The 14,933-nt window shown below is 47.0% G+C and overlaps 7 protein-coding genes across 7 annotated transcripts; 2 read left to right on the top strand and 5 right to left on the bottom strand.

The window, feature by feature from the left end:
• Window positions 1-1,768: 1,768 nt before the first annotated feature.
• Window positions 1,769-3,171, bottom strand: POJ06DRAFT_286771 (uncharacterized protein; the record flags this gene model as incomplete). The annotated part of the gene is made up of 2 exons (XM_056190239.1): window positions 1,769-2,776; window positions 2,823-3,171. The coding sequence occupies 2 exons, from the start codon at window positions 3,169-3,171 to the stop codon at window positions 1,923-1,925; spliced, it is 1,203 nt and encodes a 400-aa protein (XP_056040699.1). The 3' UTR covers window positions 1,769-1,922.
• Window positions 3,172-3,716: 545 nt separating this feature from the next.
• POJ06DRAFT_286769 (uncharacterized protein) lies at window positions 3,717-4,673 on the bottom strand (the record flags this gene model as incomplete). The annotated part of the gene is made up of 1 exon (XM_056190238.1): window positions 3,717-4,673. The coding sequence occupies exon 1, from the start codon at window positions 4,599-4,601 to the stop codon at window positions 3,717-3,719; it is 885 nt and encodes a 294-aa protein (XP_056040698.1). The 5' UTR covers window positions 4,602-4,673.
• A 511-nt stretch (window positions 4,674-5,184) lies between these two features.
• POJ06DRAFT_41318 (uncharacterized protein) lies at window positions 5,185-5,941 on the bottom strand. The gene has a single exon (XM_056190994.1). It carries the CDS (start codon window positions 5,655-5,657, stop codon window positions 5,289-5,291), a length of 369 nt encoding a protein of 122 aa, XP_056040697.1. The 5' UTR covers window positions 5,658-5,941; the 3' UTR covers window positions 5,185-5,288.
• Window positions 5,942-6,897: 956 nt separating this feature from the next.
• Window positions 6,898-7,077, bottom strand: POJ06DRAFT_202812 (uncharacterized protein; the record flags this gene model as incomplete). The annotated part of the gene is made up of 1 exon (XM_056185297.1): window positions 6,898-7,077. One exon carries the CDS (start codon window positions 7,075-7,077, stop codon window positions 6,898-6,900), a length of 180 nt encoding a protein of 59 aa, XP_056040696.1.
• Window positions 7,078-7,262: 185 nt separating this feature from the next.
• Window positions 7,263-7,921, bottom strand: POJ06DRAFT_203033 (uncharacterized protein; the record flags this gene model as incomplete). Its single annotated transcript, XM_056185303.1, has 2 exons — window positions 7,263-7,670; window positions 7,733-7,921. The coding sequence occupies 2 exons, from the start codon at window positions 7,919-7,921 to the stop codon at window positions 7,263-7,265; spliced, it is 597 nt and encodes a 198-aa protein (XP_056040695.1).
• A 3,113-nt stretch (window positions 7,922-11,034) lies between these two features.
• On the top strand, window positions 11,035-11,677 carry POJ06DRAFT_262860 (uncharacterized protein). The gene is given in 2 exon segments (XM_056188807.1): window positions 11,035-11,111; window positions 11,122-11,677. The coding sequence occupies 1 exon segment, from the start codon at window positions 11,427-11,429 to the stop codon at window positions 11,589-11,591; it is 165 nt and encodes a 54-aa protein (XP_056040694.1). The 5' UTR covers window positions 11,035-11,111; window positions 11,122-11,426; the 3' UTR covers window positions 11,592-11,677.
• Window positions 11,678-12,219: 542 nt separating this feature from the next.
• POJ06DRAFT_241240 (uncharacterized protein) lies at window positions 12,220-14,845 on the top strand (the record flags this gene model as incomplete). The annotated part of the gene is made up of 5 exons (XM_056186125.1): window positions 12,220-12,252; window positions 12,285-12,518; window positions 12,579-12,627; window positions 12,651-12,910; window positions 12,971-14,845. The coding sequence occupies 5 exons, from the start codon at window positions 12,220-12,222 to the stop codon at window positions 14,843-14,845; spliced, it is 2,451 nt and encodes an 816-aa protein (XP_056040693.1).
• Between the last annotated feature and the right edge of the window lie 88 nt (window positions 14,846-14,933).

Genomic DNA, 14,933 nt, shown 5'->3' with positions numbered 1-14,933 from the left:
CCCTAACCCTAACCCTAACCCTAACCCTAACCCTAACCCTAACCCTAACCCTGACCCTAACCCTGACCCTAACCCTAACCCTAACCCTAACCCTGACCCTGACCCTGACCCTGACCCAGCTTTTCTGAATGGCAAATTAGAAGAGGACATTTACATGACTCAGCCACCGGGCTACGTCAAAGGACCAGGCATGGTCTGTAAGTTGCATCGCAGTCTTTATGGCTTAAAGCAAGCTCCACGGTGCTGGAACAAGGAAATTACCAACTCACTGAAGAAAGAAGGTTTTGAGCAACTCTCAGCAGACTGGTGCATATTCAAAAACACCAGTACAGACAATGACAGAATATTTCTAGCCATATATGTTGATGACATTATAATTGCTACAGACACACTCAAGTCTCTGCGAAATATTAAACAACGGCTCAGCGAAATATTCGAAATGTCTGACATGGGGAGTTGAATTACTATTTGGGCATCCAAGTGATTCGTGATCAGGCCGGTGGCAAAATCACCTTAAGTCAGCGGTCCTATGTCGAAGGTCTACTGGACAAATTTAACATGACACATGCCACTCCAGTGACTACGCCACAAAATGCTGGTGTTCGCTTGACGAAAGATATGTGTCCCAGTACCACAGAAGAGAAGGCTGAAATGGCCAAAGTCCCATACCGAAGTGCCGTTGGTGGTCTTCTATATGCGGCATTGCACACGCGACCGGATATCGCTACCGCTGTGGGGGAGGTTAGTCAATACCTCGAAAATCCTGGACAGGCACACTGGACGGCCGTCAAGCATATCTTCCGATATTTAAAAGGGACTGCACATCTCGGCCTAGTCTATAGGCGTTCCATCGATCCCACTCGGATCTTGTTAGAAGGGTTCTGTGATGCCAACTGGGCTGGGGATCAGGATACAAAGCGATCCACCAGTGGCTATCTATTTCAACTCAACTCAGGTACTATCACCTGGCAGTCGCAAAGACAGAAGTCTGTTGCACTCTCCACCGCCGAGGCGGAGTATATGGCCTTGAGTGCAGCGGCCAAGGAGGCTATCTACCTCCGGCAGTTGCTAAAAGACATGGATTGCGCACAATTAGGCGCGACGATTATCTATGAGGATAATCAGAGCTGTATCTCTATGGCTAATAATCCGACGTTTCATGCTAGATCAAAGCATATTGATATTCGATATCACTTTGTTCGGGAGCGCATAGAGAGCAGGGAGATCTCGTTGGTGTACAAGCCAACAGAGGGTATGCTCGCGGATGTCTTCACTAAAGCTTTACCTAAGATTAGGTTTGACCGCCTCAGACAGGGTTTGCAGATGAGCCAGTGACGAGCTTCACTGGAAGTGCAGCCTGAGGGGGAGTGTTGAAGATCGGTTATGTCAGAGGTAGGTCAGTCTCCACTTCCAGGTTGTTGGAACTCTGTTCTCCACTATTTAGAGCTGGAGATCGGTTCTCCACTTTTCATGTGACTGGAGATTGGCTAATCCTTTTTGTGCAGGTTGCTGGAGATCGGCCAATCTCCACTTCTTGTCCCGATCTGGTCATCGGCTGTGCCGTGACCCACTCCATGTGGATCTTGAGCTCGGATCCGGGTACAGTCAGTTCTTAGGTTGCCGAATGTAGTAGAGTACATTCGGCGGTAGTGATGGGCGAGTGGGGTTGCTTGAGAAGTTTGTTTCTCCTCTTTTGAGGAGTATTCTTGTGTATATATAGACGTGAATGTCCGTGAGACTGGTCATTATCGAGACTTGACTCTCAGCACCCATCTCTTTAGTCCACTATATCTTTTCAGTCATATATACCCATCTCTCACAATATTGTTGAGTAGTTTTCTAATGTCGCCTGCTCTTGTACTTCATAGAAGAAATCCCTGCAATATTGGATTAGTTACGGCGCAAAAACATGTAGCTCAGCATCAAAAAGCCGTTCGGCCGTACTTGTCTCGCTCCCCAATCATGACCTTACCCAGCATGGGCTGGAAGCCTGCTCTTGTATCCTCCCTTGACGCCTGCAGCATCTTAAGGCACAAATCTTTGAGCAACTCAAACGACTTGTCCTGCGGCGCATGCAGGAGGGGCCCAAGCTCGCTTAAGTCCAGTTTTTCTAGTAAAGGATATACTTGGAACTTCACCCCGAACTGGTTCAGATCCCTTTTCTCATTTATTGTGCTATTAGCGTCAGGGACTGAATGAATATCACCAGGGATTCCGAATGATGTGATTGGGGGCACCATCTCCTCCGGTCCCTGCATGACCTGAACATAGCGTAGCTGTGAAAAAACTTTTGACCTGCCATAGAAGGCCTGGACTTTGACTTCATTGTATTCAACAGCCTGGCCTGTGTGCCTGCGTTTGTAGTGGGTCCTCATGCCCTCTTTCGTTGCGACGCAGACGTGGATGAGCTTCTGGTCGCAGAGAGCGCATTTGTAGCCATTAAGAATGGGAATATCCTCAAGGGCTTTGGACCCCGGTCGAAACGCCGGTTCAGTGAACAATGCAGGGCCAGGGCCCTCATCGTCTGACTCGTCTAGCTGATTTTCCACCGTGTCGTTCCAAATGACAGCTAGATGCGGCCGAAGTTTGTACATCCGTAGCACTAGCAATACAGCGTTATCATTAGGCACGACGAGCCTGTGCACGCTCTTCAAATGCTTAACGACTATGGCTTTGTCGACGACAAAGTGACAAAGCTTGCAAATCGCAACATGCCACGTATTCTCGTACACCAACCCAATGTCGTCGAGCGTGCGCGGTTCTGTAATTGTTAGCTCTCCAGTGGACCTAAGAAGGGTATCGCAAGTCATAGGGAATATTACCCGCAAGGTTAAGAGTAAGTGTCACCGTATCGCGGTCCTGCGGTGCGTTATCGTTGGCTTGAGCAACGGCAGGGTTAGCCTCGGAGTGCACTCGCTCATGATCGGAAGCTCTACAGAATTGAGCCATATGGCGCTTCAAGCTACGCAATGAAGTCATCTGCGCCTCACACTTGGGACACAAGTACTTGGTACCATCCTCAGTAACAGCGAGCGTATAACTCTGGCCATTATAATCGATAGATGTGAGTCTCCGATGATTGTCGGAAATGTGCTTCGAGAGGGCAGTTCTGCTGTGGAACGCCGCGCGACTACACTCAGGACAAAAAAATTCAGTGCTTAGGTGAGACATGATCAATGACAGAACCTTCAGTTGGAATTATTTACAGCAATTCTATTGGCAAAATTATTATTGTAATCGCCCGTGGTTAATGGGCTGAACAGGCTCGTCCGACCGCAGGCAGTGTGAGTACTCTGACTCTGACGCGGGGTCTCACACCTGCTGGGCCTCCCAAAGAGTGGCTGGGATGTCACCCCAATTTCGGACACAACCACTTCTGTCACCCCAATTTCGGACACAGAACATAACCCATCGCTGGACTTTCGGACACTGAGCCCTAACCCTCGCACAAACTGGCCGACAACACCAAAAAATTAACTCGCTCAGTTTGCGTGACAAAAATTGGGGGTAAATTTGTTAAAATTCTAGCAAAATTAGCGATTCGAATGGTGCCCTTGTCGACGTGAAATTCCCATATTTGAAATTTCGGACACAGATTAGTATACAGAACCACCCCCCCTGAACCATGTCCGAAAAGTACCTGCGGCAATGCGGCTCATTAGTATGGGAATTCGGACATTCGGACACGGTTCAGCCCCCTGAACGCCAGCTTACATCTATAGGTATGCGTCTTGCTTTCTGAATGCGATTTCAATTTCATCGTTACATGTGTCCGTTGCTCGCCCGATGGATAGGAGACTCATACTGAATTTCGGCGAGTATCTAACTTCCTGGAGTGTGAATGGTGCAGTTTCTCCCTCTGCATTTGTGAGAGCAATTCTCACCGAACCTATGCCTTCAATTTCTACTTCAGCGCCATTGGCGACTTCAACTACTCTGTTGTCTTTACGAAGATCAAACATTTGCGTAATGTCATTACAGTAGTGATACGAGGCTCCTGAATCTAGGTACCACTGGCCGGGTTTTATTGCTGAATTGGTGTCAGTTGCAATTAATGCCATGCGCTCGGTGAGCGCCAAATTTCTTTCCTTCGGTCGTCCCTGGTGGTCCTTGTTTCCTGACTTCTGAGTCGTCGCTCTACTACCATTTTGGTTATTGTCTCGTCGATTCTCCTCCTTGTTGCGTCTGCAGCCCTTCATTAGGTGACCAGCTTTACCACAGGTATAGCATGTCCTGGACTCTTTTTTCTTGTCGTTGTTGACGCCGTATGCTGTCTCTTTACTGTTTCCTCTTGCTGCATTCTGCCCCTTCAGTCCCCAGAGTCGTTCTCCCAATTTAGACCCAATCAGTCGAATTGGAATATCGCTGATCGAGCCCAGGCTAGTGATGGCTCCAGCGTATTCCTCTGGGAAGTTGTTAAGCATGACTACCTTCCAAAAATCTTCTTTGTCGGTTTGCATATTGAGAAACTCTTTTAGGACGTCACACCATTCCTGAACCCATTTGTCGGGGTTCTCTGATTTCTTGCACTTCCAAGTAAATAGCTTATTTACCAATTCGAGTTGACGAGTGAGTGAGCTCTCTTTATAACGCTCCTCCATACTACGCCAGATGTGTTGCACATCTTTACTCTCTAATAGTCCTGGCTCGTAGTCACCTAGGGTGAGAACGTGAGAAAATGAGTGCGCTTGTGGAAGGACAAGAGAAGGGGTTGTTGGAGATCGCTCTAGGTTGTTCACCTTAGTTGCGTCTCCAAGAGGGATTGACTAGGACTATTTATGTACATGTTCAAGACCTGATACCCCTCTCTTCTGAATGACAGTATTTTTCTGTAGCTAATCTTTAAGAAGTAAAGATTTGCATGTACTAGTGAATATAATAGTACGTAAGAAAATACAGTCATTGACTACTCTCTCTAGAGTAGGGATCTACTAGCCTACGGCTCTATTGCAGAATGTGATATGCATCATATATCATATTCCGTCCCCATGACCCCGCACGGCATCACTGTGCTGGTGGTCTCTAGCGAATCATCTTGATCATCGTGTACAGGCCGTCGCCTGAGGAACGATGGTGCGGTAAATGTGTACCTGAGTCAGGGGTACACTAAACTCAAATAAGGATAGTCGATACGGCTCTAATCACACGACTATATCCTGTGCCCGCACTCACATAGTGATATCCAGCCCGTCAGCTCACTATCACTAGTGTCAAGTATCATGACGTAGAGATCACTAGAGTGATCTGCCGTTGCCTTGATGCAAACTACAGAGCATACACTTTACTATCTAAGAAGAGGATACAGTTGTTTTTTCAACAAGAACGAAATCCAAGTACGCGTAACTGTTCTTCTTGACAACTACACACACATCTTCCAGATTGGTGACGTCGTAGAATCCAGTTCCGCTTACTATATCCCATAAATTCTTTTGCACAGATAGTGCTTCCATATACATCGCCCACTTGCGATAATTCTTCCCGTCAAATTTCACCATGGTCGTGGCACCTGAGGTGCTTACCATGCAGCCTTTCAAACGATCTGTCACATCCGGCGCACCAGGGCTCATAACCTGATGTTTGAGGATGGCGGGGATGGAGGACAGGACCGTAGAGGCGGAGTCCAGGAACTCCATATTAAGGTTGTACTTAGTGTCCATATTGGCACACTAACAGATGTTCGTAGGGAGGGTCTAAGAAAACTCGCTAACAAAATAGCTGTACTGCTGGAATCAATAACTAAGACTGACTCGACAGCGCATACATCGACGTCAGGTGCCTTTCGCACCCTTCCTCTTTTACTTCTTGATAGGTGTCTATAGAACTCCGATTTAGTGAGTATCACTAACCCTGCAGTGGTCACTTAGGTCGAATAACCTTAGTGAGGTCGACTAAAACGCCTAGTGACGTGGTCACTAACTAAACTAGTCTTTGTGAACTAGAATGAAATGTCTGGCTTCACTGAGTCTGGTGTACCACTCACTACGAGAGATGAGTATGCCTGCTCAGTCCAAGGTAGACAAACGGCTGTTCTGACAGGTAAGAGGCAAAGCCTACTAGTTCGCTGAATTTATTTGGATTAGTTATCCACAATAAATTTAGAGAGTGTCCCGGAACGACTACCGTCTCTTTATCCCGGTGACCTAAGTACGTAGAGGTTCTCACAGAGTGTAGTCACCTGTCGGTACGCAAATTTCCAAGCTAAGGAAATTAGGTGATGTCCGGTTGGGAGTTTAGACTTAGTCACTAATAGATAATTGGTTGTCACTAATGCTCTTAGAGCTAACTAATGACTACTATATGGAAGATTGATTTTGTTCAATGGTCTCCCATGAGGGGGACAACTGGTAGGTGTAGACACCCTCCCAATCGCCACTACACAAAAGGATTATTTTGTGCCCAAATGGTACCCGTGCATTGCATACATTATAACGACGTATATAGTCGTTTGTTAGGTACCTGAGAACCCGAAAATGAGTGTCAGCCACCTGCCTCAGTGAAAACTCGGCCGTCGTCGATGCAGCTAGCTAACATGACGTAGGGTCACATGACCCACGCCATTTAGCTGGCACCACGACACCCTCAATTTTCAACACCAACAGTAATCTCTGGCCTATGCTTGGACGCCATCAAGAGACAGAGCCAATGCAATCTCTGTCCTTGTCTCAAAAAATCCATCAAGTCTAAGTCTTTTCACAAGGTCCCCATTCCAAAAGTCCATGACTGACCCTGGTTCATCAGAACATTTCCTCGTTACTTCGCTTGGGTACTCCTGTAGTCGTCTTGCAAGTTCAACCTGTCCAAAATTGCATGCAGTCTCGGACGCAGGGGAATATAGGTAAACGTCTTGCGGGGAGATCCCGAAGGCTGATAACGCTCTTCATGGCATTTTGGACAGCTTTACTCCTCGGCATATGTTCCGAAAAAATTTATGCAGGGCACCTTGGGACAACAATTATAAATAACAGGAAACAACACAATGCAACGATTGATAATCTCCTTGCACAAACACCATGATTTTGCAGTGATCCCAGGAATCTTGCCAAGTAGAGAGAAGCCGACATTGTCAATCTTATGCATAAGCTTGAAAGTAAGCCATCGTATATGACCAGCATCTTCTGCTGAGATCACCGGATCTACACAGTAAATTGTTAGCGGCTTGCAATCGAAGAATAATGCTGATAACTGACCTGCAGGATGGCGATGATTGTTCCCGACTGGCACGGCATTACGTATAACGTAAGGCTCCGCGTCCGGTTGAGGAGCTAGCAAGAATTGTTAGCGAGATAATTGCAAGGTTCTGCTAAGCCCGCCATACAATTATCACTCATTGCATAATGATCATTATCATTATAATTGTTACTGTAATCGCCACCACCATTACTCTCACCATCATACGTATCAAAAACTCCCCCACAATCCAATCCGTCCAGTGCTGCACGTGAATCATTGCCGCCATATGGCAATGCAGTGGTCGACAACTCATCTCCGTCTTCAGTTACTTCACCAGAGACAAAGTTATCATCATTGATACTACCATCCCTGTCCTCATTGCTAGTAACAAATGAAGTCGAAGCCCCGCCCTCCGAATATTTATCGTCTTCAGCAGTTGAGTCGTTTAGACTGTGTTGACTGTCCTGATGCTGACAGGCGGAGATTTTCGCGTCATGAGGCTGAGAACGTTAACTCGGCGCCGTGATCTAGTACCAATCATTGTCAGTGTATGGCGAAGTACAAACAAATACGTTAATACCTGAGATGTAAACGGTGTATTACTGTCCCCGGAAAGAACACGGTTCGTCAGTCGGTGGGCCCTATAAGCGCTTACAGACACAGGGTATCCCCTGCCAGGCACATAAGCTCTTCGATGCTCACGAGCGGCGCATGTCGACCGGCAGTAGTATTGAGATCCAACTTTAGGCATATTGCATAGATGTCAGTAATATCACCTGGAAAACGGGAGCAACAGGATATCTTACGCAAGCATCAACAGGATCCTAAGGAGGTAACAAGCTTGTTGAAGACGACAGGGAACTTTTAGCACTGGAGTTGGAAACAGGGGTTCAGGGCTAGGGATTAAGGGACCCCTGACAAACCCCTGACTTGTGTCATCGCCTTGTCGATGATGTTGTCCTTCTGAGCTCGGTCTGAATTTTAATGGTGTATTCTTGTCGGCACGAGTAATGGTTCTTGGGTTGTTTATGTGTGGCCATATGGCCTTGTTTAATTATATGCGGGAGAGGATTTGCCCCGTTAAAAAGGTCCGTTTTACCTTTGCGCGCGGCCTGTCGACTCCCTTTTTGGCACGAGAAAATCGAGCGGTCTGCAGCAAGCTCTCAATAATTGACAATATATTCTAAAACAACAAGCTAGTTATATGCCACGGTAATATTTTTCACCCACTCGGGTTATTTTAATTATTTAAGCAAATAAGTACAATTTTATTATGATATTCAGAGAGGCGACAAGTAATAAATCATAGCAAATTAAGCGACAGTTCAGCAAAGACCTTAGTCTGACTCACTAAGATTATATCTCAGAACCATTGTGTCTATTACTTCTTGAGACTCACGTCTCTTTCTTTTGTTCTCTATTCGACGCTGACCTTCCGTATCTTTGGCCATTCGAATCTCTAGGTATGACGAGCCTAATACACCGAGCTGTTAGCTCGCTTTCAGACAAACAGCATACTTAAAGCACATGTGCCTTAGCCGATTGTGTCCTTCGTCGCGGGGGACACTTATTTTTCTGTAATTTGCTTGAATTTGGTACATTGTCGTCCTACTGCAACTTAGCTAGCATTTATATATGAATTGAGTAACTTACTCCCTCGCTCTCATAGCAAGCTGAATTACGTTTGGACAATACCACCTCATCAGGTACTTCAAGATACAAAGATGTGTCTCCTTCTTCGCCATAGAGAGCTGATATTTCTTCACTATCGATATTGGAGGAAATGTCCTCACAGATGCTTGCATCATCCTCATGACATGCCTGAATGAAATCACCATCATTTGACTTTGACTGCCACTTCTTTATGCTCAAATTTCGCGATGGATTTCTCCCTTTTCGTCCAAATGCCTTAGAAAATCTTTGAGGCCCAATTATCATATGCCACCTGCAGCAATGGAAACACTGTTTCCAAATATTCGCACATTCTGACTTTGATAGCATCGGGTACGTCATTCCAGGTAGTGAACCCTCCAAAAAAGGAGTTAGGGCAAAACTTGTTATACTCAAGATCTATCTTAGGTTGGCCGGCAATCAGGGGATCTACTTGTGCCGCAATAACTTTCGCGTATATTAATTCGGAGTAACGTTCAAGATAATCTTAGTGCCAGTAGACGTTTTCATTGTTACAGCCAACAAGCCATGCACAAACATTGATGGTCTTTATACACGAATAAATCACTGAACTGTCTCCGCTGCCAATCTCTCTAGGTAGTGTAGAGATCATGGTTGCGATTGCTAGTTCAAAGGAAACATTGCCCTGGTCGGGTCCTGGAATTTCTCTTACTGTCTGTAATTCAAATAAGATGGTAAGTGCAGGATACAACTTGCAAATGACAAAATCAATACTAACGAGAAGGGCAGTAATGAATCGGAAGTCGCATGTTGTATATAGAGAATAAGTGAGCGAAGGCGCGCCATGTTTTCAAGTTTGACGTGACGCGCGCACCAGAGAGAACCCTAACCCACAGGACTTCCAGCTCAGCGCGTGATTGGAGACGGACGTGCGGGGAAACCGGCTACAAGTCTCCTGCTCCCGCACCTTGCTGACTTGCTGCTCCCTACACGCGCTTTTTAAATCAGCAGTATTGTGGATACGGATTGTGGTTAAATCGTTTACAGAACCGTTGGCAAATGAACGAGGCTAACGATTGACATTCGAAATCATTCTTCTGTACGAGTCGGATGAGAGGTTTATTTGATTGTGTCAGGTCTATTCGTCTCATGTTAGACGCTTATTGCTGAGTTCAGAGTTGCTCGATGCGTCGGAGAATGTAACAGAGGAGCACTCAGAAAATTATATGCACATGCGGATCATAATGTTTCAGATAGGTTGCCGTTGTTATTACTGTACTTGTGATGAATGCTGATCCTCTACTAACAGAGTATACTTTCCTTGCCGTTCTTTACCATGGTGGTACCTTGGTCATCTGCGTTGCATTTTATCAGTCTAAGTATCAATGTGTGTTGTCGTATTTGCTAACACGCTAGGGTCTTGGTTCCATTTGAATGAGCATGGCTGTTTTACTTCGCCTTCAGCAAAGTAGACCCGTTTTGCGCTATATGTGCGCATCTGTAATCGGACTTGCATTGGTAACTTCCTTGGTAGGTGATAGTTGCTAGTAGGGGTTAACCGTTTACTGTTATGGCTGACGTGATTGTGTCTCTTTTAGGATACAAAACCGCCGGCAGTGATTAATAATTACTGTCGTAGGCAATCTTATATCCTGTTCTAGTGATATCTCTTATACCGCTACAACCAATACATACCTTAGCTGCAGATGTGCTGTCTACTTCGAGAACCTCTACTTTCTGGTTTACTTGTTTAACCTAGCAGCGAGCTATTGAGGTTTTGTATTTTGGCCTGTATTGCATCTCTGAAGGGATCTGAACCCGCTGACAGTGATTAATGACTACTGTTCTCAACGTCCTTTCTATGGTATCTGTCATACTGCTACAACCGATACACTATCGGTACGTACTGCAGATGTGGTGTAGTCTAATGGGCTGTACCCTGTTTCTTCTTCAACCTAGCTGCGAGCTGTTGTGCTTTTGTTTTCAGGTTGTGTTACGACATTTGCAGAATTTTACCACTCTGTTGCCGGTTCACTGAGGTGGTGGATCCGGGGAAAGGTCAGCGTAATGGTAGCCGGCAAGAGTACAGAGGGCACAGGGATTGGGAATGATTGGGTGGTCTGGTATATATACCTGCTGTATAGTACATGTCGAATTTGTCATCTATATGAGCAGGCATGCATATATAGTAGATGGGTCGTATATATCTGTATCTAGTTAGATATTCAATATATGTAGTTATTTATTTAGCAGATATTACAGCACAATGGAAACCAAAACCCCTGAATCAAGGAATGCGGTCTGGTACATCACCTTGATGAACTTGGCACGTCAGTCTGTTGCACTAAGTACTAGTGGACTCAGTGTGTCATTGTGTTTTCGCTACTATGGCCAAATTTTTCAAGTGACACACTGGGGCCAACTACAAAATGACGGACCTGGTCCTTCCTGCTGATATGCTCTGTACATCAGAGTAGCGTACCTAGTCATCGTCTGAATAGCGCACCTAGTGCCTCAGAATGACCAATCCGGTGCAAAATCTCTTTCCATAGGGAAGTGTCAATTGATGTTATGGAAGGTCGAGGTAGGAATCCAGGGTCTTTCATCTAATTCTCACGGAAGGAATGCACTCTGTATTACGCAGTGAACCTTTGATCACGCGGTACGACACTGTCGCTGGTGAGGGGGATTGTGGAGATACTCTTGCCTGTGGTGCGAATGCCATACTCTCGGCGTTGACGTCGGACAGTAGCATTCAAATGGACTTAGACGATGTTTGCACTTGGTGACATTGCCGAGATTATTGAAAGTTCAATGGACGGTGCATCGGGTGGAATATATGATCGATTAGAGGATATTGTTGAGCTTGACGTTTCTATGCTTGGGAAGGGGTGTGAGTTAGCGCTGGCTACTTTGTACAAGTACACAAATGCGCGAATTGGAGATCGGACTTTGATAGATGTACCTCTGGGGAAAGTGTAAAAGATGCCGCAATGAAAGCTTCCAATGGCGCTGATAGTACAAGGAAATTGGAAGCTAAATTTGGCTGACCCGGATACGGATCCGCCAGATTTTTCGGCGGATATCCGCCAAATCCGCCATCCGTTCTCTTTGGTAGTAAGGTAGATTGCCTTCACCAAGCAAGACTAAAAGTAATACTATGTAAAGCTGCCAGTAACTCCTTTCAGGGCGCAGTCTGCCTTGATTGACTAACCATGCCATTTCAAAAGATTTCTGTCCAATACATTCTCCAGAGCTCCAGAATGCAAGTGGTAACAGCCTAGGGAGACGGCATACGAGATGATGTAACTTACTCAGAGGCCGGTCCAATTGGGTCTAGCGCCTGCCAAGAAGGGTTTAGCGTCCTGGGTGGCGGAGACATTTACGGTTAGATGCTGACCCTAGACAGGGTAGAAAATGGTGGATAAGGCGAATGTTGTTGATTGGCGGGTTTGCTCAAACAATTTCTAAATGCGTCCTAGAGCATCCCGTATGATGTCTGGTCTGCAGTTGCCCCGCTCAGGATTTACTTGTCTTCTGCCACGACCTCGCTTCTCCTCCGCATTTCCGCCGCATTTCCGCCGCATCTTTCTCATCGTATAGAACAACACCCGTTTGTGAGTCCATGGATCAAGGGCTTCCACCGAGTGTCAGCACTGTGGAAATCTCCGCGCCAAGACGGACGTTGCGTAAAGGAACCCACAGCTGTGCTGAATGTACGGGACAGACCTGAGCCATGTTAGAACTCTTTGATTAACACTGATTATCTACTTCAGGCAAGAGACGAAAGATACGATGCCACTTCGACCGTACCTCCGCCGCCGTGTGCGTCGAATGCCATCGTCGAGGGTCCCCTTGCATGAGCCAGGACTTCGTCGATGTTCCCGCACCGGAAGATGAGGACCTTGGAGAGAGACTGAAAAGGGTAGAACAGATGCTTGAGAAGGTCACGGAGAAACTTTTCACACAAAGTCTCGGAAGCCAGCATATCGCATCCACCGCTCAGGCTCGTCCATCGGTCGCCTCGTCGGAAGACCAAAGACACGACACCCTTAACGATCACGGACAGTTCTTAGTGATTAGCGACACAACCACTGATGCGACTAATGTGCGTGCCGTCTTATAACATTGCATTTTCGAGTCTCCAGTAAGCTGATGTGCATTCTAGACAGCATCGGAGAGCTCTGCGGAGACACCAGCTTCGCACATCAACTCCCAGAGTCCTGAGCGATTGCCCGCCGAATTGAATCGGTTCGCCCTGCCGAAGTATGCCGATTCATGCCGAGTTCTCCATGCAGCCTTTCCGTCACAGCATGATGCGCACATTCTCTTCGAAGCTGGTAGAGCCGCCGTCTTCCTACAGGCGCTCTGTATTCCTTACAATGAATTATTCAATGAAGGGAACACTCAAACCTCGGCGATGCTATCTGCAATACCTCCCATTACAGCGCACCCAGTTCTTCTCGCAAGAAAGCTACTGCACCACTCCCTGTGTATCCAACAACTGGATCCTTCCTTCGATCGACGCGCACTCCAGGGCAACGATGATCTCCGCTCTGCCATGCAGAGATACTACGATCTCGCTTCTACCATGGTAACCTGCCACGACGAGCTTCTTGATTCGCTTGAAGGCCTCGAGTGCCTTATATGCGAAGGCGTCTATTTGGTCAACTGTGGAAATCTCCGCCAAGCATTGGCATGTCTGCGTCGTGCCTCTACGCTAGCCCAGTTCATGGGCCTGCATCGAAAAGCGCTGTATAAAGGGACACTGAAACAGCTCGACCCGATGACTCGTGTTTCAGGGGAGTTCACCTGGGCTCATATCGCCTATCTTGAGCGGTACATATCTCTTCTACTTGGCATGCCGACATCTATTACGAGCGCCCGATTCGGAAATGAGGAAAAGTCAGTTGGGCAAACAGATGCGGAATGGTTTGAAAAGGTGCAGATTGACATATGCGAACACATCATCGGAAGAAACCAAGAAAGGGACTACGATTTCTCAGCGACTCATAAGATCGATAACATTCTGAACCGAATGGCAAGCAGTATGCCAGCAGATTGGTGGACGCCCATGGACCTGCCACCGGGCACGGGACCGGACGAAATGATGTCGCGCGTCATATGTGCGCAGATGCAAATCGTTCACTACAATCTGATCACAGTCCTGCACCTACCGTACCTCCTGCGGAGTGACACACCGAACCATCGCTTCGACTACAACAAAGAGACGTGTCTGTACGCAAGTCGCGAAGTGCTTAGCAGATTCATTACTTTTCGTTCGGTCGTTCGGGTGGTATACTGCTGTCGTCTCGTGGACTTCTGTGCGTTCACAGCCGCCATGACCCTTTTGCTCGCGTATTTGAATGGAGCTTGTCACACTTCTAGCATGCAGTCTACCCATCAGCGGGTCGGCGATCGCGCGCTGATAGGCAAGACGTTAGAGACTCTCGATGAGCTCAATCGGCTAAACGGCGACGAGCTGTCCCGCGAGACAGCTAAGCTAACGAGGAGGCTGATGGATCTGGAAATAGAGACTGCGAAAGGAAATAATGCATATACCTGCAGAATTGCCGAAGAAGACCTAAAGAACACTACCGGAGAAGACCAAGGACGGGCCTTATGCCTTACGATTCCGTACTTTGGGTGCGTCAGGCTTGCATCTGAGCCTCTATCTCAAATATGGGCCTTGGAAGTTCTGCCGACCGGTCTTCCTTCCGCGCCATACTCTTCGTCCCCGCAAGCAAGCATGATATATCCCCTCAGTATGACGGCTACACATCCAGTACAGTCATGGCAACCACAACAGCTTCCGCTACCCGGCGGTCCGCAGATTCCCTTTTCAGTCTATCATTTGGCGAATATCCATCAGCAAGGCGAGCAGGAAATATTGTTCGACTTACCAATGCCGGACCTCATGGCCGGGGCGGAGGACTGGGCATTCCAAGGCGTTGATGCAGCGTTTTTCGATAGTCTGACTGGTGGTGCTGGTACCAGTCTGATTAACCAAGGTAGTTGGGATACTCATTGGAGCGGTATTTAAAGCACCAAGCTTCTGCAAATAATCTCTGCATAGCACTGCAACGATGCGTGTAGCTATTTGCTACGGGTGCCGAAATAGGAGGCTGCAG

Source organism: Lipomyces tetrasporus (genome assembly GCF_029532465.1).
Source record: "Lipomyces tetrasporus strain NRRL Y-64009 chromosome Unknown POJ06scaffold_12, whole genome shotgun sequence".
In the NCBI taxonomy this organism is placed as follows: domain Eukaryota; kingdom Fungi; phylum Ascomycota; class Lipomycetes; order Lipomycetales; family Lipomycetaceae; genus Lipomyces; species Lipomyces tetrasporus.
This window is presented reverse-complemented; position numbering and strand designations above follow the sequence as displayed.